We start from the raw sequence: 27,761 nt of genomic DNA on the forward strand, positions 1-27,761 counted from the left end.
GACCGTATATTTGGTTTTAAAATACCCTTATTTATCTATTTATCTAATATGCAGAATAAATGTAACAAATACATTTTGCATGCAGACCCGCTATACTTTATCCCCCCCCCCCTTAATGTGCAAATCTATAGCCCAAATTTAATTCTAAAGTAACTAAGAAAATAACGAAAAAACCGGTGTGTCCTCGAATTTACGTAAGTATCAAAATTCCTTCCCCCCTTCGGAAATTAAAAAAATTAAACTCAAATAAAATTCTCAAATTTGGAAAGCCTTTTTTTCCTCGGGGAGGGGGGGTATTTTCCGCGGGGGCGGTATTTTTCAGGGGGTATTTACCGGGGGGGGGGGTAGTCGCCGGGTGGGTAAACGCCTAGAACCCTTATAACGGCATGTGTGCCACGCAAATCCGCCACCCTTGGCACGCGCCTCCTGGTGTGCATGCATTCTGAAAGTGGGACCACCTCCATTTAAACAAGTCTAAAACTATTCTCTAGAAAAAAAAGGCAAAGTAATGCTATAATTCCGGCATGATGAAAGGATAAATCAGAGACTAATGAATCCAGATATATAAGTATCACGCCCTTTGGGTGCAAGTTATGGCCGTAACTTGCAAGTATCCTTGTTGGGAAACCTATCCTTGTTGGGAGCTTATCCTTGTTGGATACATTCCTATACTATACTTATCCTTGTTGTATCCTTGTTGAGAAACCTATCCTTGTTGGGAGCTTATCCTTGTTGGATACATTCCTATACTATACTTATCCTTGTTGTATTCTTGTTGGGAAACCTATCCTTGTTGGGAGCTTATCTTTGTTGGATACATTCCTATACTATACTTATCCTTGTTGTATCCTTGTTGGGAAACCAATCCTTGTTGGGAGCTTATCCTTGTTGTATCCTTGTTGGATACATTCCTATACTATACTTATCCTTGTTGTATCCTTGTTGGGAAACCTATCCTTGTTGGGAGCTGTTAAAAAATTTACAGTTTACTTTAGAAATCGAAATCGCAAATAAAATCCCATTCCTAGATGTGTTAGTTATTCGTAGCTTCTATAAACTCAATTTTACTATTTATAGAAAACCAACACAAAATAATAGATCTTTGCATTTTACATCAAACCCCCCCCCCCAAGTTAAAAGAGCAGTTGTAATATCCCTCGTCGATTAAGCCCTAAATATTTTTTCTGAGTCCCACATCATAGCAGAATTAAACTTTATCAAGGATATACGTTTTGGAAATGGGTAACCTATATTATTAATAGTGTAATTAACTTCAAACTGAAATGGCATTCCTGTAAATTTAATGATAGTTGATCGAGTGAGATTTTTGACAAGCCCTTAAGCATAATTTACCTACCCTATATTCCAAAAATCACTACAAATCTTAAAAAAGTTTGTACAAAAAATCATCTGTATGTAGAATTCACAAATGATTTTAAAATAATAAATTTTCTAAATTCTGGTAAAGATAAAACCCCAGTTACACACCAAAGAGGGGTCTATCAAATACCATGCGATTATGGCAAATATTATATAGGTAGAATACACCAGAATTTAGAAAAGCGCATACAACAGCATAAAGATGATATTGTCAAAGCTCTAAATTCTAATGTTTCCACCGTTTCCTCTGATTCTGCATTAGGCAGCCATGTTTTTGAAAATCCTAACCACAATATACTTTTTGATGAATCCGCCCTTATTAGCAATGACCTAGGCATAAAACATGTAATCAGAGAAGAAATTGAAATCAGACTTAATATAAAATATTCACTCAAATAGGGAATTTGGGTAATAAACAATAAATACTATATACACAAATTTAATTAAAAGTTATCTGACAGAATATTCAAATAAGACAATAGACACGAACACAGAACCGGCCGCAAAAAGACCTTTAAGGCTAGCTGCCAAAAAAGCTGGATTAGCAATGAGAACGTGTGTTTAATTTATTTTTCTTTCTTATCATTGAATAGCCTTTGTTTCACCTTAACTTTTATCAGTCCTGGTTAAGATTCACAGAAGTAATAATGCTAGGACTGCTTTGAAAATTTTTTCACTTTTTTGGTTTTATTGGTCGCATTTTGTTGTGAGTCTTTTTTCTTTCATATATTTTTTTGTCTTGCTGAGGACGGCCCTTGGACATAGGGCCGTAATATTCATTCAAATTATATCCACTGTCTTACAAAAAGATTTCCCTTTTGTTCTTCGTACTTTTGTTGTTTCCTTGTTGTATCCTTGTTGGGAAACCTATCCTTGTTGGGAGCTTATCTTTGTTGTATCCTTGTTGGATACATTCCTATACTAAACTTATCCTTGTTGGGAAACCTATCCTTGTTGGGACCTTATCCTTGTTGGATACATTCCTATACTATACTTATCCTTGTTGTATCCTTGTTGGGAGCTTATCCTTGTTGTATCCTTGTTGGATACATTCCTATACTAAACTTATCCTTGGTGTATCCTTGTTGGGAGCCGTAGCTCCCAACAGCAAGTATCCTTGTGGGGAAACCGTGCATTTCACAGGGAATATAAGCCTTATGATTCAAGAAAAATTTCTGTATTGTCAACAGAACAAGTGGAAACCGGCAGCGTTATTAGTCTTATTTGCATCTTAGGCCGTGGATTAGGGAACTCTGTAGCAACTTTCCAGAATAGACTGTAAATTAGACTACAAGAGATTAATTATTGTGAGATGACATAAATTTTGGAGATTTATTTAATATTTTATCATTTTCAAATTTGTTTTAAAAATACGAAAAGTTAAGCAAAGATTCTATAGATGCTGAACTGGAAGACTAAATTGCAAACACGTTTGTATAAAACACGTTTTATACATGTGTATAAACACGTTTTGTAAGTTAAAAAAAGTTGAAACCTCCGTTGCCAAGCAATCATTTCCAACACCTTCTTTCAATATTATTGTTCAAAGAACAACACAAATAATCGCATCTCGGGCGTGACCGTATTCCAGAAATACGACAAATTGGGACTATGGCTGAGTTTGACACGGAAGCATTGGTAAAAGCCTTATTTTGGACAATGGTATAATTTTGGTAGTTTAGTTGAAAGTGAACATTAAATTATTTATCAAGTATTGTTAAATTCAAAAGTCATTTAATTTTTGAAATGTTTTACAGCTTAAATTACGTCATTTTAGGGGATATTAAAGGCCATAGTACCAAGGATTTCTTCATTTATTCTTCATTGCTTACAACAAGATTTTGCTTGAATATTAAAAAAGAGCAAAGAATCTCAAAGCAATTCTTGGACCTGGAAGCCATTTTTAGAGATATTCATAGAATTTTATATACAAGTATAAAGTGTTGGTCCACAACTCGAAGTTAATACAAATTATTTAGATAACAGTGTGCAATTTATAAAAATCCTCTCCTACGGATAAACAACAGACTAACAACGCCTGAACAGAGTTTGGAGGAGGGAAGTGTTGGTGATCACTCTCCCCCATGGATAAAAAGAAAAATAGTGGACTTTAACCCCGTACTGCTGTAGACGAAATGCTCCAATACCTTCCCCGCTCTTAAGGGTTGAAAACGTTTTCACTTGCGGAAAACAGTTTTGTGAATGGAGAAGGACGGTAAGTTTGTTTCTTACATACTGCTAAATCATAATATTCTTTAAAATAAAGATACAAATCTTTGTCATTTGATTTTTGAAATAAAATCTTGTCATTTGACATGTTCAAAAATTAGAAAAGCTTACCGCTGTAACCAAAAATTCATGTTTGGCTTGCTCTGGCAGCCAATAATACCCGTCCATTTTGTAAATTGTGAAACAAATAATGAGGGTTGAAATCAAAATGAAACAGCCACTCAGAGATGTGAAAACCAGGCAATTCTGAAAAAAGAAGAGGGTAAACAAGAGTATATAAATAGGTTATAACAATAAATGAAAAATGAAATAAATGGGACATTTTTTAATATAATCGATTAAAGACGCACTAAATGTCGAAATGCTTGTTCCCTGAATGAAAATTCTAAGTATTTTTGAATACCATATAGTGTTTTTGTTTGGATTCAAACATCGAAAACCACTTGGTTAAAGTAGTTCCAAAGTTGGAAGTGAAATAAATTGATGTATTTTTGAATATCCTATTGTATTTTTGTTTGGATGGAAACATCAGAAACTAGAGTAGTTCAAAAGTTGGAAGACAAATCCTGCAAGAAAGCAACAAAGCTGATAAATTATTTTCGGTTTATCTGAACTAGGTTGCTTTTAGAGTGTACACACATGCAAAAGAATTTTGGTAATAAACTATTTCGGCTAAATTTCCCCACGTCAGATCAATCAGAAATTAATTATCTTGAAATTTACAATCCCTTCTTCAATCGTCAATATTTCTGATTCTTCATTTTGACTTTTTGATTTCTATCGTTTTGATTCCTTAAGTGTTTGACTTGAAATGCAAATTCAGCCTTTTTTCTTTCTTTTTTTTGATAGTTGCTTGTCATAAAGTATTATGAAATATTATTTTTGAACATGGATTTTTATTTTAATGTTAAATTTCATTCATTTGTGCTACCCTTTTATTGACCATGTTTATGCTCGTTTGATTTTTTAACTTTTGTCTTGGTGTCTAATGTGTTTCTTTGTTTTCCTTACTTTTACTGGCGAGTTCGGATATATTAGAGCTTTTGATACTCTTTAAAAATAAATATTATCTTTTCTTATGCCTGTTAATTAGGCCTGAACCCCCTGTCACTGTTCCCGAGTCAACTTAAGCTGTACACTTGTCGGATGACGATAACTCTCTCTGTTGTGAACCAGGATTGTATTGCAAAAGAGAGGTATCACCTACAAACCATTTCGCCACACACAAACAAAAAGATCAACTCTTAAAATATTTCTCATGTTCTTCACGAAAAACATCGACGACAGTTATTTTCTTCCAAATGACACTTTTGGTTTTTCTCTTTGTTTGCTTCTCCGTTCTCTTTCTTTGTTTCTATTGACTTTTTCTCCTCCGTGTCACTACTGCTAGAGCCCTCTTCCTGTTGTCACTTTCTTATCCTTATGTCTCAATCACTGCAAAAATCGGTAGTATCGTACTTCGACTTGCTTCGGTCGATTTTTTATCTTCGGAGTTTATTTGACAGTCACTTGTAGAACTTTCACTACTACGACGACGATATTGACGTTTTTTGTCCGAGGGACTTCCAGTTCCAGAGTGTCTTGGGGACCTTTCTCTAACTTCTTTCCTTATTATTTATTCTGTTTTCTTTTTTATTTCTTCTGATTCCTTTTTTAATTCCATTTCTTCTCATGTTTTCTGTCGAAATAGATGTCGGTAGAAACCACTCAAGTCCTTCAGTTTTATAACGCCCAGCAGCGCTTCATTAAAAATATAAAAAAATAATTCCCCTAAATAAACGAGAGATAGCGAAAGTAAGGAAAAGAGTGAGCAAAGAGGGAGAGAGATAGATCGAAGTAAATAAAATAACAAACATTTTACATGTTGTCTAACAAAATATTTTTAATTGACCCAGCTAAGTTTCAAAAAAGTGCTATGACCAAAAGCAAATACCTTGCTTCTAAATCTTCTTTTACTAGTGAAAATTACAACAGGGCATTTCTGAATAGCCGTCTTCAAGATACGCGTGCTGTTTCATGACTTACGCTGAAGAAGGTCATACGACCACACACAAAACGTTTTACAAAATCAGCAAGTATGTTTCGAACATATTTGAGCCCATTTACAGGCGTAAAGAAGACATCTACATAAAGAAGAAATTACAAAAGAACAAAAAAGAGTAGATATAACACGCATTAATACACAAAGAAAGAAGAATAAGAGGACGGCTAGTGGTGGTATTACAACAGCAAGGGGAGTAAGTTCGAACCAATTTGGAGATCTTCTGCATAAAGAAGTAGACACAAAACAAGAAATGAAGCAAAAAGAGCTTATTTTATCGAGACAGCATCTTTCTGGGAAACCATGTCGTTCCACTGTCTTAAAGAACTTCCACTGTTTGAAACACAGTAGAGTTTCAGTGTTAAAGTAACAGTAAGTAACAGTAAAGTAACAGTTAAGTAACAGTAAGAGTTTCAGTGTTTAAGGGTTTAAGTAGCGCTAAATAAGTAAAATGCAACGTGTATCCCACGTATCATTTTTTCCCCAGTCACCTAGTAAAGAAGGAATAGCTGCAGAAACTTAAAATGGGACTCATTAGATCGGAGGTTGAAACTTCTAGAGCCATTTTTAAAAGCCATCGTAGGTCAAATAGCCTCATCCCATGCTCTTTTTTAATACCCAGGTACTCCTGCAACCCCCTCACTGAATCGAATCAAAATTTGAAGATAAGACATTTCACTCGCAAAAATCGAATGTTCAAACAAAATGTGCCATCAGACGGAGGGGGATATAACACAGGCAGCCCCTATGGCAAAGGTCCCAAATTTTTGTATACCACTTTGGGCGGCTGTCTTCCGTTTGTGACTGTCTTCAGTGCCAATCTATTTCTTCTTGAATTACCGAAAAGACGAAACCACCTCAGCCCAAGGCCGTACCCAGGATTTTTTTTCGGAGGGGGTTTTACTCAAAGATTTTTTTTTGGGGGGGGAGGGGTTACACAAAAAAACCCTAAAAAAACGCATAAAAAATGTGTTTATATCCATTTTTGTTATGTTTTTACGAGTCAAACAAACATTTCGGGGAGGGAGGGGTTCAAACCCCCTAAACTCTCCCCTCCCCTCTGAGTACGGCCTTGCCTCAGCCCCATCGTTTCTTTTTTTAACTTAAATTTTTCGTTTATTAATATAGAATTTCCATAGCTCTTCCTTAATTTGCTGAATCATATTCTATTGGAGAAAATCCAATTATTCGCACTAAGCCCCTTCACGATAACATGAAGACTGGAACAAAGTACCCCTTCTTTGTCACCTTCCTCCCTCTTTCCTGAAATAAATGAGAGCGAGACGAGTTAATTCTTGCAAACGACTGAACATAAATCTCATCCCTATTCCAATAAGAGCCTTTTTTTTCTCTTATTTCGTCATCAGAGTAAAGTGCTTCTAAACATGTTGTTGTCACTTGTATTAAGAGAAAATTCTAACATCTTAGAACTGTTCTCTTAATAATATTCTTTTACTGATAGAATAGATAGACAGAGATTTGCGGATAGATTAAACACGTATTTTCTCTCTCTTTGAAAGAAAGTTAAGAGGATTTTTCAAGTTTATTATATGCATGCAAGGTAAAGAAACACTGGAATTTGGAGTCAAGACATACCATCTCGGTAATCCTGACGACCATACTACAGAGACAGATGCACAAAATACCAACACTTCCAGGGTGAACGGAATCACATTATTCTTCCAAAAGAGGGGGGGGGGCTTTGGATGAATTTCAGAAGGAAATGCAATTTACATTTTTCCCTAAACAACTGTTTGTAGCAGTGGAATGATGGCAAGCGATTAGATATTAATTTCTTAAAATTAATGGAATTAAAAAATTAATGGAATTAAGAAATTAAAATTTCTTAAGATTACTAAATTTACGCACTTGAGAAAGAAAGAAAGAAAGAGAGAAAGATAGAAAGGAAGAAGAATAGACAATATAGATCGTATATTTCAAAAACCCATGGGCCATATAGGCTACACACAAAAACTTATAAAAAATAAGGGGTACTTTTGCATTATATGGGCCTTTCTAAAAAGTCAAGTTTGGTTAATAATAATGAAATAAAATAAAAGAGCATGGCAATATGATGCTCTAGAAACAAATTTGAGCAACGTATTTTCAAATTAGGGAGAGTGGGGGGCAAAGCATTGCATGCATTAAATACGTAACCTAACCTAACCTAGGTACCTTTTTCCCCATCTAAACTCAAAAAACCCACAGTTTACTATCGTATACGCAATTAAAACAACGCTAGACGAAGTATTTCCCTCAGCGGTGTCTTGAATCATCTTGTATCAAAACGGGTTTTTCAACGCCCGTTTGACTGTAGCATCTAGTATATCTTACATGACTTCTTTAGAGAGGCCCATATAATGCGAAAGTACCAAATAAGGAAATCACAAATCGAACAAATTACAAAGCACATAGAAACATAATACATAGCGAAAAAATACCTAATGTAGCGAGGAAATAATTGTAATTCTATATAATAATTAATTGTATAAACTTTTCCTTCTTCCTAAGATTTTATCTATGTACACATCAACACGAAATATTGTGGTTGGATTACTACTTTGTAAAATACCAGGAAGCAGCAAAACAATCCCATGTATGCATTTTCCCTTAAATAATAAATAAATTAATTAATTTCTATTTAGAATACATAATTGAATGTAATAATATATAAGTAAGTATGAATCTATATTTGTATATTGTTTTTTTGTTAAACAGCTTTTTTCTGGGGAAAATACTATGTTTTTTCTATAAAATACTATGTAAAAAAAAAATACTATGTTTTTCTTTCTAATACTATGTTAAAATACGACAGTACGGTACCATAATCGTCTAGAATTATGCCTAGAATAATTTTTGAACAAAATCAAGTCAAAAGAGGTGACATCTATCTACACTTATAAATTTCGGCAGGAGGAGCCATGAAGCCAAAAAGCCCTGCTTTTGGCAATGCGACAACTATAAGTGATTTATTTTCAAGCGCTCATGAGTCAAAACACGTGGAGTACCCAGTTTTGCTGTTAGAAGTAGTAGTATCTTTTTTGTTGCCTAAAAGGGACGCTAGAACTTATTTTAGAATAAATAATTCTAAAATTTCTTACGAAATCTGGTTTGTACATAATGGAGGGGAATGTTTGGTCTTAGCCCCCACAATATCTCAGGACTTATGCAGTTTTTTACAAAATGTCCATGATACATATTGAAAATGCGACCGTATTTAATTCTTCGTTGAAATTCGCCTGGCCTAGCAGCACGCTATCTTACATGCTGATCTTGATTGCTATTTCCCTTTTAAATTGTAGAATATTGTAAATTTGTTGGGTAAAAACATTCATTAATTTTTGCTCATTAAACCAACACTAAACAAGTACGAATTGTCATTTCATTTGTGAAATGACATGAAATAGCGTGAAATGGCGACAATTTTATATCAATCACATCGTGATACAAAACTACGGATAAGGAGTAGCCAAGGTAAATAGTAACCGAAAGTCTAAAAAACGGAATTTATATACCAGTAAATATATTAGACCAATTAGATTCCTATGCTGACTTTAAAATTACAAGTTTCATCAAGTTTAGTTTTACCCATCAAAAGTTACGCGCCTGAGAAAATTCGGCTGATTTTCGAAAAAAGGGGGAAAGACCCCCTAAAAGTTATAGAACCTGAACGAAAATCACACCATCATATTCAGCGTATCAGAGTACCCTACCGTAGAGGTTTCAAGCTCCTATCTACAAAAATGTGGAATTTTCCATTTTTTGTCAGAAGAAAGATCACGGATGCGTGTTTATTTTTTTTTTTTTTCCCCCAGGGGTGATCGTATCGACCCAGTGGTCCTAGAATATCGTTGGAGGGTTCATTGGAACGGAAATTAAAAGTTCTAGTGCCCTTTTTAAATGACCAAAAAAATGGAGGGCAACTAGGCCCCCTCCTATGCTCATTTTTTTCCCAGTCACCCGATAAAAATGTTGAGATAGCCATTTTGTTCAGCATGGTCGAAAATATTATAACTATGTCTTTTAGGATGACTTAAACCCTCGAAGCCCCCAGAGGGAGGTCTGAAAGTTATGAACTTTACCCAATGTTAACATACAGTATTGGTTATTGGGACCCGGCTCAATGGTAACCAAAACTCTAGAAAACGGAATTTTGATACCAATAGATGCATCAAAAGAATCAGATTTTAATGCTGATTTAAAACATATAAGTTTCACAAAATTTAATCCTACCTATCAAAAGTTAAGCGCCTGAGAAAATTTGGCTAATTTTCGAAAAAAGGGGGAAAGACCCCCTAAAAATTATAGAACCTTAATGAAAATCACACCATCCTATTCCGCGTATCAGAGAACCCTATTGCAGAGGTTTCAAGCTCCTATCTACAAAAATGTGGAATTTTGCATTTTTTGCCAGAAGAAAGATCACGGGAGCGTGTTTATTTGTTTTTGTTTTTTTCCAGGGCTGATCGTATCGACCCAGTGGTCCTAAAAAATCGTGAGAGGGCTCATTGGAATGGAAATTAAAAGTTCTAGTGCCCTTTTTAAGTGACCAAAAAATTCGAAGGCCAACTAGGCCCCCCTCCCACGTTCTTTTTTTCCCCAAAGTCACCTGATCAAAATTTTGAGATAGCCATTTTGTTCACCATGTTCAAAAATACTAAAAGTATGTCTTTTAGGATGACTTAATCCACCGAACCTCCCGGGAGGAGGGCTGAAAGTTATGAACTTTACCCAATGTTAGCATATAGAATTGGTTTTTGGGAAGTATACAGTACAGACGTATTCAGGGGATATTTTTCCTGGTAGTGGGAGAGGGGTCGGAGGTTATGTGGGAGGATCTTTCCATGAAGGAAGTTTTCATGGGGGAAGGGACATTGCTATGAAGGGGACGCCGGACTTCCCAGAATCATTTTAAAAATGATCAGAAATTAAATATAAAAAAACAAGTTTTTCAACTGCAACAGCAGCAACATAAAAACTTTAAACGAACAGAAAATATTACATATATGATTGGGTTCACCCCCTAGTCAATACCTCACTCTTTAAGCCAGAGATTTTTTAGTACTTCATAATATCTATTTATTCTAATTAAGTGCGTTTGCTATTAAGCGTTCATTTTTAAAGAATTTAAGCAAAATTTGAACTTTTTCTTAAATATCGAGTCTTTGACTAGTGTGCGAATCCCCTAATATACGCATAAAAATATATTAATATATAATTTCTTTACGTAAGTTAATTCGTAAGTGACATATATTTATTACTAATAACAACGTTCGTAAATAAAATTAAACAAGGTTCGAGAAAGCCATTTAACCAAATAAAAGTAAATTAATATGAAAATTTTGTTTTAATTATTCATGTAGCCTACTGTGAGCCAAGATCAAAACCTGCATTTATTCAAAAACGTTCAAAAATTAAATAAAAAAAAAGTTTTTTTAACTGAAAGTAAGGAGCGACATTAAAACTTAAAACGAACAGAAATTATTCCGTATATGAACGGGGCTGTCCCCTCCTCAACACCTCCCTGTTTATGCTAAAGTTTGACTTTCTCACAACTTTGTTTTTTTAAAACAATAAAAAATTTAGAGTAAGGAGTGAGACGATAAGGAGGGGACAACCCCTTTCATATACGAAATAATTTATGTTCATTTTAAGTTTTAATGTCGCTCCTTACTTTCAGTTAAAAAAAACTTGTTTTTTTTATATTTATTTCAGTAAAAGTGTCAAAATGGATTAATATAGAATAAGAATTCAAAGACCGGAATAATAAAAATAAGACGGAAATACAAATTGCTGAAAAATTACATTTTTGAAAAATATTAAAGAGAAAGGTAGGCTCAGAAGTTAAAAAAACACGTTTGGTTTTTTACCAGCTTCTTTTCAAAGCAGAGAAGAAACATAATGTCCTCTTCTCCAAAATTTGCCTGCTCATGGGCACAACAACTGCCTGCTTATGAAACATCATAAAAGAATAACTATTAACAAAGAATAACATCGTTGAGAATAACTCAACTATGACAGGGATGACAAAGAAATAACCATGTTGTTAGCTGACTTCCATATTTTTTAATCTAGTTTGTATAAGTTTATCCGGGGTAGCAGAGTCTAGCCTCTGCTATTTTTGCAAGTGAAAATTTTCAAAAATAAATCTACTTTTAACGTTTTCACTGCTCCCACCATCTTTACTAATAATACTACCAAGGTAAGTGAAGCTGCCCACCTGATCAATCTTTTCATTGCCCAACGTCACCTTTTCAACTTCACTTATTCCTAGCCTTAGTGACCTTCAGTAAAGTCGAAATAAGTGCAAATAATTTCAATCTCAAAAATATAAGCTCTTTATGAACACAGCCTAACCCCTTAAAATTAATCGAATTACTAAATTTATGCACTTGATTATTCCTGCGGAGTCCGAATCAAAAGGCATCGAATCAAAATTATTATCGGAAAATAAACCATTGCCAGTTACAATATAAAATTTAATCGTTATGACAAAAATTATATTGCAAATTAAATTATAATGTAAATTAAATTGCAAATTATTGCAAAAAACACATAAACTTTCCAGTGAAAATTAAAATGCGATATTAGAGCTTAAAACAAGCAAAAGTGAACTCATATAAGAAGTCAAGGTACTTGTCTGTTAAACGGAACACACCCAAGAAGTAAAGTTATGTTAATCCTAATGAAATATACCAAAACATGACGATAATAGAATAATTTAGAAACAAATTATGGAAACTACTACAAAAAATTATGGAAAGCAGGCCGCGCAGAACGTATTGTATTAAATGCCTAACCTATCCTAACTTAACCTAACCCCTTAATAGTAAATTAGAATATACCCACATGGTAGTTTTCTCACTCAAAATAAGCAAATCATAACCGATTCCAGAGACAAGCCGATTTTTCTCAGATCTTAGACACCGTAATTCTTGAGTGTGTTTCGTTTAACAAACAAGTACCTAAGTCAAAATTAATATAAATATAAATTACCACTAATGAAGTTAGTGCTGCTACCCCCCTCCCTTGTTGACAAGTTCTTTGCTTTAGTTTAATCTCGATAATGAGAGCCCTTTTGACGAGTTCCTAAAGCAATTCATTTTATAATGGCAACAAAACTGGACTACTTATATATTTTAAAACTGAAAGATATAAGAAAGCTATATCAAGGAAAGGTTGAATCAAACAGCTACGTCAAGAAAAGAAGCAATATCAACTTTTCAATCTTAGCTCAGAAATCGATTAGCGTTTCCCAGCTACTAAGCGAACTCTCCGCCTACTTAGATGCATTCTTACCTTTTAAAGATAATTTTGAAGAAAACCAAAAAATCTCAATAGCCGATCTAGGCCAGTCGAAATCAAAATCAATCATAAATATTTCAGCCTTTTTAGCTTACCGTATGAACCGGTCTGAAAACAATAATCTTATACTTCTCGTTTATATTTTTCTTGCATAAAACCCCTCAAAATATGAGGTAAAGTAAAGGATAAGATACGGCCTTCATAGCAATCCATACCGTCGATCAAGGCCGTTTCCAGGCCTGCACCCCCCCTCAAAATATTTTTCCGACTCGTAAAAACGTAATAAAATGCTTTATAACACGTTTTTTATGCGTTTTTAAAGTGTGTTTTTTTTCCCAGCCTTGCCAGCGATACTGATCTCCTTTCTCTGGCATTTCAGCCAGGAAGTGCAATGGAAGGTTAGGGGGCCAACCATTTTGTACTTTCAAATGCCCTTCCAGTTTAACTTCGCCGAATTTCTCTAGGTACCCGTTTGGACCAGGGTTGACTCTGGTTACTGACCCTTGTTTCAAACCAAATAATGGGTAAAAGCAGGATTCGAGCCCCCTTCCCAAAGGACAAGTCTAGCTTATCAGCCACTCAGCTAGAACGGCTGAAACAAAGCGCGATAAACTGACTAGAATGTAGCAAAAACAAATAAGTTTTCACTTTAATGCCCGTGCCACATTATAGTCACACTTGCCGATAAAATCAAAATTACGCATGACTACAGCGCCAATTATGTTCGCCGTTCGTAATTTCTCGAGTTGACCATTGTTCAACTTTCAAACATAAACTTCTTGACTGACTAAACAAAGTCAAGGTTTAAGGCGTAACTTTTAAAACCAGAAAAGATGGAAACTTAGAACAGCGGTTTTTCTATCTGGGAGAGGAATCTGACAAAAGTTAAGAAGACTTAGTATTAGTAGAGAACAGTTGGACACAAATTACTGTTGGTGCAAACTCTTTAAACTAATTTCTTGCAGTTTTAATTTTTTGTCTTTTAAATACAAGTGTGACGCTAAAATCAAGAAAATTACTTTGTCATTCATGATATTTGGCGTTCTTTATCGATAGATTTGACTGTGATGTGGCACGGTCATACGCCTAACACATGAAAAAGACATAAGCAGGAACGTTAATTTTTCCATTTTTCATAACTTAGAGGAGTAGATATTTGATATTTGGCGTTCTTTATCATGATATTACAAATATCATGATATTTGGCGTTCTTTATCATGATAAATTCATGATATTTGGCGTTCTTTATCGATAGATTTGACTGTGATGTGGCACGGTCATAAGCCTAACACATGAAAAAGACATAAGCAGGAACGTCAATTTTTCCATTTTTCCTAACTTAGAGGAGTAGAAAAAACATATGGACTAAAAGTCATCGCTTCGAGTCATAATTGATAAACTAACTAACGAGAAAAATTAGTAAAATAATGTAAAATAGTTAATTGTTAAAAGTAAAGTTATAAAATAATAGTTACAACTAAAATAATTGGTCCAAGACTCAGATGAACCAGAACTTTGATTTACGATCAAATGAGCCCTCTCCAGATCTTCTAGGATTACTGGTTCAATACGATCACTCCTGGGAAAAACAAAAAATACGCAGAATTCCACATTTTGTATATAGGATCTTGAAACTTCGACAGTAGGGTGCTCTGGTACATTGAGCCTGACGGTGCGATTTTCATTAGGAATCCTTGACTTTTAGGGGGTTTCGGTTTCTTTTCAAAAACCAGGCAAATTCTCTCAGGCTCGTAGCTTTTGATAGGTAACACCGAACTTGATGAATCTTATATATTTGGAACCAGCATAATATGCCGATTTCTTTGATTTATCTATTGATATCAGAATTCTGTTTTCTGAAGTTTCGGCTACTACTGACTGCGTCGCTCCTTAATTATAGTTCGTTATCACGCACTGTTTTATTCTTTTAGAAAAGAAAGGTAAATAGCCCAATCTATTTAAAACCCAACTTTTTGTCGTGATATTTTAAGCCAGTAAAGAGAACAAGAGCTTTTGAGCCTCAAGATATCTTACACGTAGTCCCTCTGTTTCTCTGTAGTTTAGAGTAAAAAAAAAAACTAGAAGTAGTGAAGGTAAAAAAATATCTGTAATAAAAAACTTCCTAAAAAGTAGTCTTTAATTCTATTGGCTTATTTCTATGACGCATTTTAAAAAGGCAATAATATTATTCTTTACTTCTGGACAGACAAATAGCTCAGCCCTTTTAAATCATGCCTACATGCATCAAATAGCCTGATGATCTAACGCTTTTATGTCTGTAATAAGTATACCAATACCTCGCGTCGGGGTTACGTTCCAAAAAAACACGACGCAAAATGAAACGACGCAGTGAATTCAAATTCTCTTTACTGTGGTAAGGATTGAAGATAGGTTACAGGGTTACGAAAATACTAATTTTCAAAAAGAAAATTAACAAAGTAAACATTAAAAAACAATAATAATGTAAAATTTTATTACATACATACAAAAAAAACAAAAAAAACGTATCCAATTAAAACAAAATAAACTACTATATTCAATTAATTTAAGAAAAACAAAATCAAACTTAATCACATTCTAATGAATCCATAATGGTTGTTGTCGTAAGTCGGCTTTCTTTAAAAAAAAATTGGTCCAGTGTTTGCTGAACAGCTTTCTTTTCAACACAAAATAAATTTCCTTGTAGCAATTGATATTCGTAACTACCGTTTGGGACACTTGAAAACTTCTTCCGCTGTCCGGATCATTTTTTAACAAAAATCTCCATAGCTTCGTCAGTAAAACACGTCGCTATGGAAATTCGTTTGAAGTTAAATTTTGTTTTTCGGAGATTTCTATTAAACTAAAGAAAACCAAACAAGTAAAAGGAAAGTTGAAGTTAAGTTTACAAAAAGGGGAAATATCTGACGAAAAGGGACTAGAAACAAAATAAAATTCAAAACTCGACTCCAAAACAACGCAACCTCGAAAACCTAACGACGCACACTGAAAATTAGTACTAATTGAGCAGCAATGCAACTTCAAAAAACGAAAAATGAAGCGACGCTAACCGAGCTATTGGTGAATTATGAATATATTAAGCAGTTGCCGGTAAGAAATGTTCTGATTTTTCTTAACTCAAATGAATTCTTTTTTTTAGTTTCGAACGAATTCCTCATTTTTAATCTCGTTTTGACACTATATATTTGGATCTCGACAGCTCTTAATCCAATTCTTATTCGAATCTCACTTCAGAGTAAACTTAGAAGAGTACAAATAACAGTTCAATATAGTTCAATAGGTACAATATAGTTCATATAGTTCAATAGGGACAAATCCTTCTATTTGACAGTGAGAACAACAAAATATCTCGATATATCGGTTACATGTAGGCGTGCATGTAGGCTACAGTGGCCGTCTTCAGCAGATATACTCTGAAGAAGACTGAAGACGGTTTATCTACTGAAGACGGTCACTATAGCCTATATGCGACTGAAATATTCAAAGATTTTGTTGTTGTTTCACTGTCAAATAAAGGATTTGTCCCTATTAAACTATTGTTTATACGTCATGGAAAGGCAGTGTGGCTTTCTACTTAAAGAGAACCTGGCCTTAAAAAGGCTAAGCATTGACTGCTTCTACCCTAAGGGTAAGCGAGCGGAGGAACTCCCTCGTACGATACTAAGAAAAAATGGGGACATCATAGGGAATAGAATTGACAGAAAACTATTTACACTTTTTAAATGGCAGAATGAAAGCCGATTCACTTCTGGTACCTAAATAAACATCAATTGATTACTTGCGGCGTCCTCTAACAAAAGGGTTTTTAGCTATCCATATTCCCTTGAATACAAAGGAGCTAAATTCTAGGGGAATGAAATCCTGATTTAGAGTTGATGCAGCATTATTAGCAGTGTGTACTAGGGCAGTAAGCAAGTGGGTAGTCCTTGATAGTATCTTGACAGTCAATTTAAGAGGGGTATGACACCACATTGGGCCGTTTATTGGGGTACCAGGGTGAGAAATAACCGAAAGGTTCAGACAATCTCCTTCAATGGCAAATTTAATCAATGTATTCCAATTGTACTCTTCTTGCATCATCAGACCTCACCTTGTCTGGACGTCTTCTCTTACAACATACGACAAAGAGCCATTCAGAGACCAGTTTGGCCAAGTCCATAAAAACAGACACAGAGCGAAGTAAAAGAATATCTATTAAAAAATGGTTAATAAATGTGTGAATTTAATTTGATTTACTATTATTAATAGTATTTATTTTTTGATGAGGAAGGTGTAGTTGGGAGGTTTGGGTGGTTGGGGTGACAGGGAGTAACTGGTGGATGGAAGTGGTAGAGAGTAATGGGTGGATGGGAGTGGTAGGGAGGAATGGGTGGATGGAGTGGTAGGGTGAATGGAGATGGTAGGGAGGAACGGGTGGATGGGAGGTCCTGGGGTAGGGAGGTCGGGAGGTAGAAGTTAATTTGAAATTGATAAAGTGAGGAGTTTGGTTTGCTTTTCCCCTCCATTTTTTAGTTTATTTAGTTCATTTGTGTGTTTTTTAAATGGCTAGCCGTTTTACTGGACGCCAGCAAAAACTTAGCTTTTTTCATTAGTTCAGTAGTTGTAAATTGTGAAGTGTTATAATCGTGTTTATTAATAAAGTAAACTAAAGTAAAGAAGAACATCCTGAGGAAAATTAATTTCTGTTGTTTATTTGAATGCATTTTCTTTCTTATAGAAAACGAATCCCATTCTAGTCAAAGTAGATTCCTACGAATTATCTTACGGTCGGTGACAAAAAGTGGTTATCATTTTCGGGTATCTGATGCTAAAATCTCCAAAAATGTAAAAATTAGACTTGGCTAAACTAGCCATTGAAATGAATATACATGAGAATTAAACGAGAAGGGGGGGGGGGCGGCACAAAAAAAACAACGAAAAAATAGAAATATTATTAGAACATACAAGATAGTATTGAAAAACCTTAAGAGTGTCTACAAGTGACAAGGGGAGGGGGCACACCCAAAAGTATATATGCCAAGGCTTATGTGATGACGAACAAATTCAGTCCTTTTTTTTAAATTTGTACTGATATCTTTCAAAATCCATTGAGCTTGTTTATAGCACCCGAATTCGGTATAAAACTTGTTCTATGGTCGACTTTTATTTTGCTTTTTCCGATTTTCTGTGCATCTGACTTGAATATTATATTTCAATCGAGTTACCGGATATCCATTTATCTAGAATCCAAAGAAAGTTGTATTGAATCTCAACTTGAAGTTCGGAAATCAATTAGCGTTTCCCAGATACTAAACGTATCGTCTAAGATTTCCGATTTTATTTCAAAGTGGCACTTCAAAAAATTGCTTCCAGATCCGCTTCAGCGGCAAATTCAATTTTGTATTAAGCTACTCTCTCGTTCATAGCATTTGTGACCTCACGATGATGCTAAGAAGAAAAAGAAGTTTTCTAAGCACACTCAAGAATTGATAAAACTACACGAGATGTTCCATGTCAAGGAGAAAAAGCAAAAAATAAACACGCATCCGTGACCTTTCTTCGGTGGAAAACATTACGCAATTTCTAATTTTTGTGGCTAGGGATTGAAACCTCTACAGTAGGATTCTCTGATACGCTGAACTTAATGGTGTGATTTTCTTTGTATTGTTGGGGGGGTGTTTCTCGATTTATTCGAAAATCATGCAAACTTTATTGACTCGTATCTTGATGGGCAAAATTGAACTTAAATTGTTTTTATAGAATCAGCATAAAAATCGAATTTTTATGGTGTATGCTACTCATCATTATCAAAATAAATTGATTTATTGCTTCGGTTACCATTCGCTCGAGTTACTCCTTACGTAAAGTTCGTTACCACAGTAAACTGCTTAATCATGGTTGCAGCGGTAGCTGCAACCTAGTAAAGAGCGAACAACAGCCTATAGTAACCAAAAGTTAAAAAACGCGTTTAGAAACAAAAATGCCTAGTGAAACAAAAAATTACCATAAGACATCAGAATTACCATCAGATTTTATTTCCGTTCGTGTTAAAAATAAAAGTTTATTGCGAAAAGAAATTTATGGTAATTTCGAAAAAAAACCTGAAACCCCTTGAAAATGGCGTCAGATCAAAATGAAAATTGTACCATTGGAATCAGCATAGTTGAAAACCTTTTTTAGGAAAATTACCTTGGAGACTCAGGAAGTCTCCAACCTTGAACAACAAGGAAAATCTTTTTTGCATGGGTAGCACTGATCTGTCTCCTTTTTTTCAGGGCTAGAGGTTTACCAAAACATCATAGAGAGATGCTTAATAGCTCATTCAAAAGCTATTTATCACATCTACGTGCTTTTCATAAATTCCACTATCTGCAAGTGCCATATAGCACAAAAATGCTTAAGGGACGGGGCTAGCGGGCTATAAAAGACAGATGCTTAATAGCTCACATAAAAGCTATTTCTCATATCTACATTTTCTTTATAAATTCCACCGCCTGCAAGTGCTAAATGGCACTAAAAATGGCACAATTGATGCCATGTCTCAAGCGGGAAAGCTAGGGGCTAGTGGACTACCAGAACTTCTTAGAGATATGTTTAATGGCTGATTTGAAAGCTATCGCTCGTTTCTACGTGCTTTTAATCAGTTTTGCCATCCGTAAGTGCCAAATAGCACAAAAAACGGCACCTTTTGTCCCACTTCTTAAGTGGAAATACTTCGAAGTATAAAACGGTACCATTGTAACAATTATGGTCCAAAGCCATTATCTGGAGATTTCCAAGAACCCTTCCCTATACTCTTCAAGTGCCACATCGCACTGAAATTGGCACTTTCTGTGCCATTTCTCAAAGGTTGGGGCTGTCGGGCTACCAAAACATTGCACACCGATATTTAATAGCTAATATCACTCATGTCTACGTTCTTCTTATAAATTCCACCATCTGCAAGTGCCAAATGGCACTTTTAGTGGCATGTCTAAAGTGCAAAGGTTGGAGCCCATGGGCTACGAGAACTTTTTATAGAGGTGTTTAATGGCGCATTTTAAAGCTATTACTCATATGTACGTGCTTTTATCAATTCTACCATCCGTAAGTAAAATATAGCACTAAAAATATTACTTTTGGTGCCATTTCTTAAGTGGAAAAACTTGGAAGCATAAAACTGTATCATCGTAATAATCATGTTCCAAACTCTTCCCTGGAGGTTTACAATAAGCCCTCCTGTTTACCCTCCCCACCCATCCCCCTTAATCATGGTTGCAGCGGTAACTGCAACCATCTGTTTTTCCCTCCCCCCGAAGTCATCCAATCCCAATGTTGAGATAGCCATTTTGTTCAATATGGTTCAGAAGTCAAATAACTTTCGTTTTGGTGATGATATGACCCTCCTTAGTCCCTGGGGAAAGGGCTGCACACTGTGTCACTATCGGACAAATTGAAATCACGCGTATCGGTATCGGCGTATTGTTATCGCGGGTATTTAGACATATTTTTAATAACTCATATAAAAGATATTGCTCGTATGTACGTCCTCCCATAAATTCAACTATCAGCAAGTTCCAAATGGCACTAAAAACGGCACTTTTGGTGTCATGTCTCAAGTGGAAAAGCTGGGGCTAGTGGCCTACCAGCATTTTTTATAGTGACGTTAATGGCTCATTTAAAAGCTATTGCTCATATCTACGTAATGTTTATCAATTCTACCATCAGTAATTGTGATATAGCACGAAAAACAATACATTTTTGATGTCACTTCTAGCTTGGAAGTATAAAACGAAATCATCATTGTAATAATTATGGTCCAAAGCCCGTAACTGGAGGATTGCAAGAACACCTCTCGTATGTTCCTCCTCCAAGCCCCCTTAATAAGCTACGCAATTAAGGTAACGGCACTAACATATCAAATCCGATTATTAGAGGCGTCGACCTGTGGATATAGCGTTCGACTTTGAAATAGTGTCTTGCATTCGATTCATGCTTGGGTGTTGTTTTTTTAAGTATGGTTTTCTCCCTTCTAGACGATAATTTTCAGATTATTTCACTGTTTTTTGTAAATGTGATGCACTCATTTTTTTTAAGCATGTCCCAGGAAGGTATTTGGTCAAGTATTTTGATTCAAAAGGGAATAGAGGTCATCCAGTTCATGTTTGCAACGAAACTCTGAGTAGATCTCTAAATCCATATCCCATCATGCCGTACTTTTGTCAAAATCCTGTGGGGGGGGGGCAAAGGTGGAGCCAATTTTCCTAAGTCAAGTGAAAATGACAGAGAAAACTGAAAAAGTAGCCGTATAGTAATAAAAAAGGTAAAGATTTACTAAAGAAAACTTACCTGTTTCAGTGGATGCTTGAATTATGCATGCCTGTATTATTTTTTACAACATTTTTGGAGAAACTAAATTTCAGCTGGGAGGGGTGGGGGGATGGGCCAAACTGGAGTCTGGGGAAAAACTGAACGGAGGGGAAGTTGTCCCCTCTGCCCCATCAGCGTAAAGAGCGACGCGTTGAGGAGGATACAGCCCCTTTCATACACGGAATAACTTCTGTCCGTTTTAAGTTTTAATGTCGCTCCTTACTTTCAGTAAAGAAAAACTTGTTTTTTTATTTAATTTTATCAGTAAAGCTAAAATGACGATCTGGCCTTTAGTAGACTTATTTAGCTCTACTCCTGTCGGATGTAATTTCTGGTTGTTTTGGGTCTGTTTTATTCATCAATAGTAATTCGATAGTTGTTCGTTTTAAGTTTGAGTTATTATTTGACAGTAAATCTACTCGTCAAAGATGTAATGCAGCTCTTTACTTTTCCTTCAAAAACTTATTTTTATGAAAGTTGTTTAGTTGTATTAATTTCTGTTCGCTCTTCATTGACTTTATTTTTTATTTCTAAGTAAAAGGAATATATGTAATTTCTTTCCTTTGACTAAATCAAACGAAATCATGAGTATCCATACTGCTAAAAGGGCGTCAGTGGAATATCCCAGTGACACTTATTGTTGAACTAAGGTTTTCAGAAGAGTGTAAGTGTCATACCTAAGGAACTGATAAGTTCATTTAGACTTTTATGGCATGTTGAAATAAAGTGGGGATGTTGAAATTTAAAAAAAATAAAGAAACTATGTGTATCCAGGTTGTCAAAAGGGTGTACCTGCAGTTTCTCAAGAATAGCTAAAGGTATAGAGTTAAAACTTTCATGGCAAATTGAGGGAGGTGTTAAACTCCACCGAAGGACACTATGTCCATCCAGATGGTAAAAAGAACGTATTTACAATATCTCAAGAACTACTTAGAGCATCAAGATAAAACTGTCAAGGCATGCTGAGGGGGATATTGAGCTAAATTAAAAGACACTATGTGCATCCAAGGTTGTCAGAAGGTTGTACATGCGATATCTCAGAGACGGCACATTCTTTTCTAATTCAAAAACAATAATTTTAGGAGACCAATTTGAATTGAGATAGTTAGAACACATATGTATTCTTTAAAAAATATCAGCAGTTTGGCATAGGATCCTAGAATAGTACACTATTGGAATTGCACATGATCGATAAAAAGTTTAACTTTTTGTCCTGGTCCTTTAGGAAAGACTTCTCGAACATATTATCCATTGATTTTGAATGACAAGTATTTTTAAAGATCTTTAGGACTTTAGCATAAAGAGCGAGGGTTGAGGAAGGGGCAGCCACCTTCGTATACAGAATAATTTCTCTTTCTTTTAAGTTTTCATGTTGCTCTTTATTTTCAACTGAAAAACTTGTTTTTTATTTAATAGTGCATAGTAGGCCTACGCGATACCATAGCTCTTGTCATTGGGATACAAGCGACCTAACGTACAATTTTGTAAGGGGAATTAAAAAAAAAAATAACTAGAAAAACACTTCTTATAACAAAATGAGCTTTCGATAGTATTACTTTGCCCCGTTGTATAAACTTACTTTCAGTATTTTAAGGTTCATGCTCCCTGTAGAACTGGTCTCCCACTTTCCGCCTTCAGGTGTGCATCTCAGAGCGCCAAGTGTGCCTAACAATTCCGCCAAGTTGGACACAGCTCCACTTCGCATGGCACAGTTCCCGCAATCACTTGGCATACTTTTGCCACGCATTCCACCCGCCATCTGGTGTATGTGATTTCTCAAAGTGGGAGCCCCCTCGTGTGAAAAATACGATTTATGCGACAAGCCTATATCTATAGCTTGCCCCCTAAGAAACAGATACTTAGGCTATATCATTGGATTCATTAACTTGAGATATATTCATTAATCATGGCAGTATTTACGCTTTTCTTAGAGAGGGATTTAAACTTGATTAAAAAACAGTCAAAATATTCATTTACCCTACATTTTGCACACGCTTTTCGATGTAGTTCTTCATCTCAAAAACGAAAAGTAGTTTTGAAAATGGAATTCAACCACAGGACGAAGCTGAATTTCAGCTATGATAGTGATATGATAGTGATAGCTATGATAGTGACAGCAAAAATTTTCAACTTATATTGAGGCATTATAATCGTATGAGTACAGGACCGTAACATACCAAAATATTACAGAGATAATTTATACCTTAAGCAATACTTAAAAAAATGAAATTTTTGGATTTGTCTTAGAAATGAGAAATACACCCACCCCAGAAATTTCCGAACGATACAAATTCCAGTTTTAATAAATCAAATCTAAAAACACCTTAAAACCGCCATTTTTTCCCTCTCAATTTTCCCAAATTTAAGTTTTGACTGACTCTACCAAAGAGTCAACAGAGAAATTTAGATAACCACAAGAAGAATCCCAGGGATATAGAATATCGATCCCATTAGGAGTGAAGAGGGAACAAATCCTAAAAGTAGGAATTACTTTCTCTTTCGCCGGTTTACAGCAGAATCAAACTGTTGTAAGATAGCAACTTAATGAAGATCTCCCTACGGAGAAGACATCATTGTTCTTATTTTGACTGAGGCACAAAGCTGAGGAATCACGAGTGTCACGGTAATTATAATGTATTACAAACTATCTTTGTTCATGACAAACGAAATAAAAAAATACTTTTTTTTTAATCTATAATCAAACAAGTTTCCATTTGGTACAAGTCAAAATGGTTTATACAAAAGTATGGTATGAACTGGTTTCAATATTGCCTACGGGTCGTCCAGAATTGATATTGATAATGAATTTTGATGTCTTAAGGCAAGGCCGTATCCAGGGGGGAGGGGTAAGGGTGTTTGACCCCCCCACCCCCCGAAATGTCTGTCTGACTCTTAAAAACATAACAAAAATGGACATAAACAAATTTTGTATGCGTTTTTGAGGTTTTTTGTGTACCCAACCCCCCCCCCTAAAAAAAAAAACTTGAGTAAAACCCCCTCTGAAAAAAATTCTGGGTACGGCCTTGTTTTAAGGCGTATGTTCCCTGTGCCAGTTTTGGTATGCAATTGTTCTTCTCTCCTACGGTCAAGGCCGTATCAAGGGAGAGGTTACAGGGTTTGAACCTCAATCGAAATATTTGTCCGCCTCGTAAAAAACGTAACAAGAATGCATATAAATAAGTTTTGATGCGTTTTTGGGTACTTTTGTTCTATAACCACCGCCCTCAAGATCTTGTGTCGCGAGCATGAGACAATAACTGGTTTCCATGATCTTTATACCAGACAATATCAGCTCCGGCTCGGTGGGAAACTACACTGTAGCTACATTTTAATTAAATACTTAGTGGGTATTTTGGTTAGGTTAATTTAGGTCACGTATTTAATATAATACGGTTGTGCCCCCTCCCCCCTTCATAATTTTGTGTTGTAGTTTTCATAATTTTGTTAATAAAGTATTATATTTTCATCATATTTTGTTTTATTTCGTTAGCATTAACCAAACTTCACTTCTCGACAGAACTTGAGTGTGGTGGCTATAAGACACAAGTACCCGTTTTTAAAGTTTTTTTTCTGTAAGTCCCTCCCCCCCCCCAAAAAAAAAAAACATCCTAGATACGCCCTTGTCTACGGTTTTAGTGTGTCAACGAAAGATGACAATTTTATTATCATTCCATAGCTAAGACTCAATTCTACCCATCTACAAAATTTATCTTTTCGATTAAAAAGTCACCGAAAATTGGTTGAAAATCGTTTAAAAAAAGAACAATTTTCTTTTCTTTTTTAAAGTTCAAGTCCTCCTCTATAGAAAAATATACGTAATGTCATAATTTTGTCTCAGTGAATGGATAGATCTGACATTCATGAATCCAATGACAGCCTACAAGTATCTTATTCTTTTGGTGTAAGATCCAGCTGCAGGCTTATCGCAAAATCGTTTGCTTCAGAAGGAATATGTACCTTAATTAATGAATAAATATGCCAAATAGATTGTTTTCAAAATCAGAGATGAGTTTTTAATAGGCTACATGTAAAGAACAGTTTCTTCATTTTTCACAAATTACACAAAGCCTTAAACATTTTTTGACAATGGCTACTTTGAACAGATCTCACTGATAAGTATGAAGAGGGTAAAACCTGCCCAGGTAGGCCTAACAACCTCTCATATTTCAAGCTTTTTATGATTACACTAATAATGTCCAGTATGTTTCATATATTTATCCACTTTCTGGCGTATCTATTTAATCCCCCTCCCCTATCCCCACGATCACCAGGGCAGCTATTGAGGATTTAACCATATCATGAGATTCACTCACAAAACAATTTAAGGTTGAAAAATATTCCAAGATGTTGAATAATGGTAATATATCAAAGAGTTCACGGTAATGAAAGGTAAATAAGGAGCGATTCGACCCAAGAGTAACCCAAAATAAAAAAAGGAATTTTGCCAACAATTAACACATCCCAAAAATTGGCTTTTTACACTGATTCAAAATTTTAATTAATTAAGTTAAATGTTACGCATTAAAAACTAGCAAAATTTGACGAAATTTGCCTGATTTTAAAAAAAGGGGATACACCCCCCAAAAATTCAAGAAATCTAAATGAAGATCACACTGTCAGATTTCGCATATCACAAAACTTTACTGCAAAGGCCCCTATTTACAAACAAATGGAATTTTGTATCTTTTACCAGAAGAAAAATCAGGTATGCTTGTTTGTTTTGTTTTCCTCCGGGCCGACCGTATGGAACCAATGGACCTAGAAGATCGGGAGAATGCTCATTCGAACAGAATTTAAAACTTCTATTGCCTTTTCGGTACTCCTATTTTAAACGGACTCATTTATATAGTGCTAGTTTGGTTAATGCTAATTAAATGAAATAAAATAGGATGAATATATAATATTTTAGAAACAAATTTGGGCTATATATTTGCACGTTAGGAGGGTGGGGCGTAAAGCATAGCATATATTATTACGTAACCTAACCTAACCTAGGTACCTCCCCCCTTAAACCCCAAAAAACCACAGTTTAAATATCGTCTACGCAAAGAAAACCACGCCATACATTGTCTCACCCTATAGCGGTGTCTTGAATTAACCCGTCAAAGACAGGTTTTTCGCGACTGGTTTCCATTGCAGTATATAAAAGAGTTCGTTTAACATAGGAGTACCGCCTTTTCTAATAACCTAAAAGATTGGATGGCCACTAGCCCTCCCCCGCACCCCTTTCCCCTCGAAGGCGTCAGATCAAAATTTTGAGATAGCCATTTGACTCAGCATAGTTGAAATGTTCAGTACCGTAATGTCTCTGTGGATGGCATGAACTCCCACAGCCCCTGGGGAAGGGGTTGTAAGTTATACAATTTTCCCATTATTTAGCATACATATATTATTTGTTTTGGGGAAACATACGGAGCATTTAGGAGGAGGTATTTTTCACGTGGAGAATTTTCTGTCGGGAGGGAAGTTTCTGGTGGAAATTTCCCACGGAGGGGGATAGGGATTTGATGGCATGACTAGAAAATGATCAGAAATTAATTTTTTTTTTTAAACAAGCTTTTTTCAACTGAAAGTAAGGAGCAACGTTAAAACTTAAAACAAACAGAAATTATTCCATATATGAGGGGAGGCTGCCTTCTCAATCCCTCGCTCTTTATACTAAGGTTTGACTTTTTGCCACAATTTTTCACAAGGGCCGTTGAATTTTAATGAAAAGCATTTTTAAGAAACTTCAATACTTTAGCATAATGAACAAGAGGTTGCGGAAGGACCAGTCCCCTGATATACGGTATAATTTATGGCCTTTTCAAGTTTTAACGTTGCTCTTTACTATCAGTTCAAAAAACTTATTTTTTTTAATAAGTACTATTCCCAAGATCCCTACCTTAGAGACTAAAATTCTAAAACTCAGAGAAAAATCCCAAGGATTGGGAACCCGGGACACATATTTTGATTTCGGGAACACCTAAGTCTTTACCCTTACATGTACGTTAACCCCTGATTTAGGATTAGAAGGGATTTTTTTGCAATAATAAGTAAGTAAACATTTCTTACGACTTTCCCTAAGTGATATCTGGGATTTGAGTAAGTTGAATAAAGCATTGCTGAAGAAGCGGAATAGTTTTATATAACCCTACCCACTGGATAAAGTTTCAAATTGGTGATTTTAGAGACAAATAAGTTTCGATACTTTCCCATTATGTGGACACCTCTAAAAGCCAGTCACGAAAACCCGAGGCATCCACTCAACAAAAGCAAAGATTTGACGCTATCTGATGTTGTATAAACAAGTATTCAGAGGTTTCTCAATCTGAGAACTATATTTAAACTGTTGTATTTTGGGATTTAGGGGGGGGAGGTACCTAGGTTTGATTACGTATTTAATATATGCAATGGTATATGGCAAGGGTATATGGTAAGGATGTGAAACTTAACCAATAGTAAAAAAAAAACTGGTTAGGGTTTTTTGAGGCGGGGA

General features: G+C 35.3%; 1 protein-coding gene across 3 annotated transcripts in view; it reads right to left on the bottom strand.

Moving 5' to 3' along the window:
- Window positions 1-27,761, bottom strand: part of LOC148945817 (uncharacterized) — a 73,478-nt gene that overhangs the window by 3,764 nt on the left and 41,953 nt on the right. For all 3 annotated transcript variants that reach the window (XM_089098506.1, XM_089098504.1, XM_089098505.1), the window contains one exon: window positions 3,721-3,855. In XM_089098506.1, the coding sequence (XP_088954632.1) occupies window positions 3,721-3,855 (135 nt within the window). The remainder of the gene's footprint in view (window positions 1-3,720; window positions 3,856-27,761) is intronic.

This window comes from Artemia sp. Qi Xiang Cuo, chromosome 12 (assembly GCF_049724085.1).
Source record: "Artemia sp. Qi Xiang Cuo chromosome 12, ASM4972408v1, whole genome shotgun sequence".
Classification (NCBI taxonomy): domain Eukaryota; kingdom Metazoa; phylum Arthropoda; class Branchiopoda; order Anostraca; family Artemiidae; genus Artemia; species Artemia sp. Qi Xiang Cuo.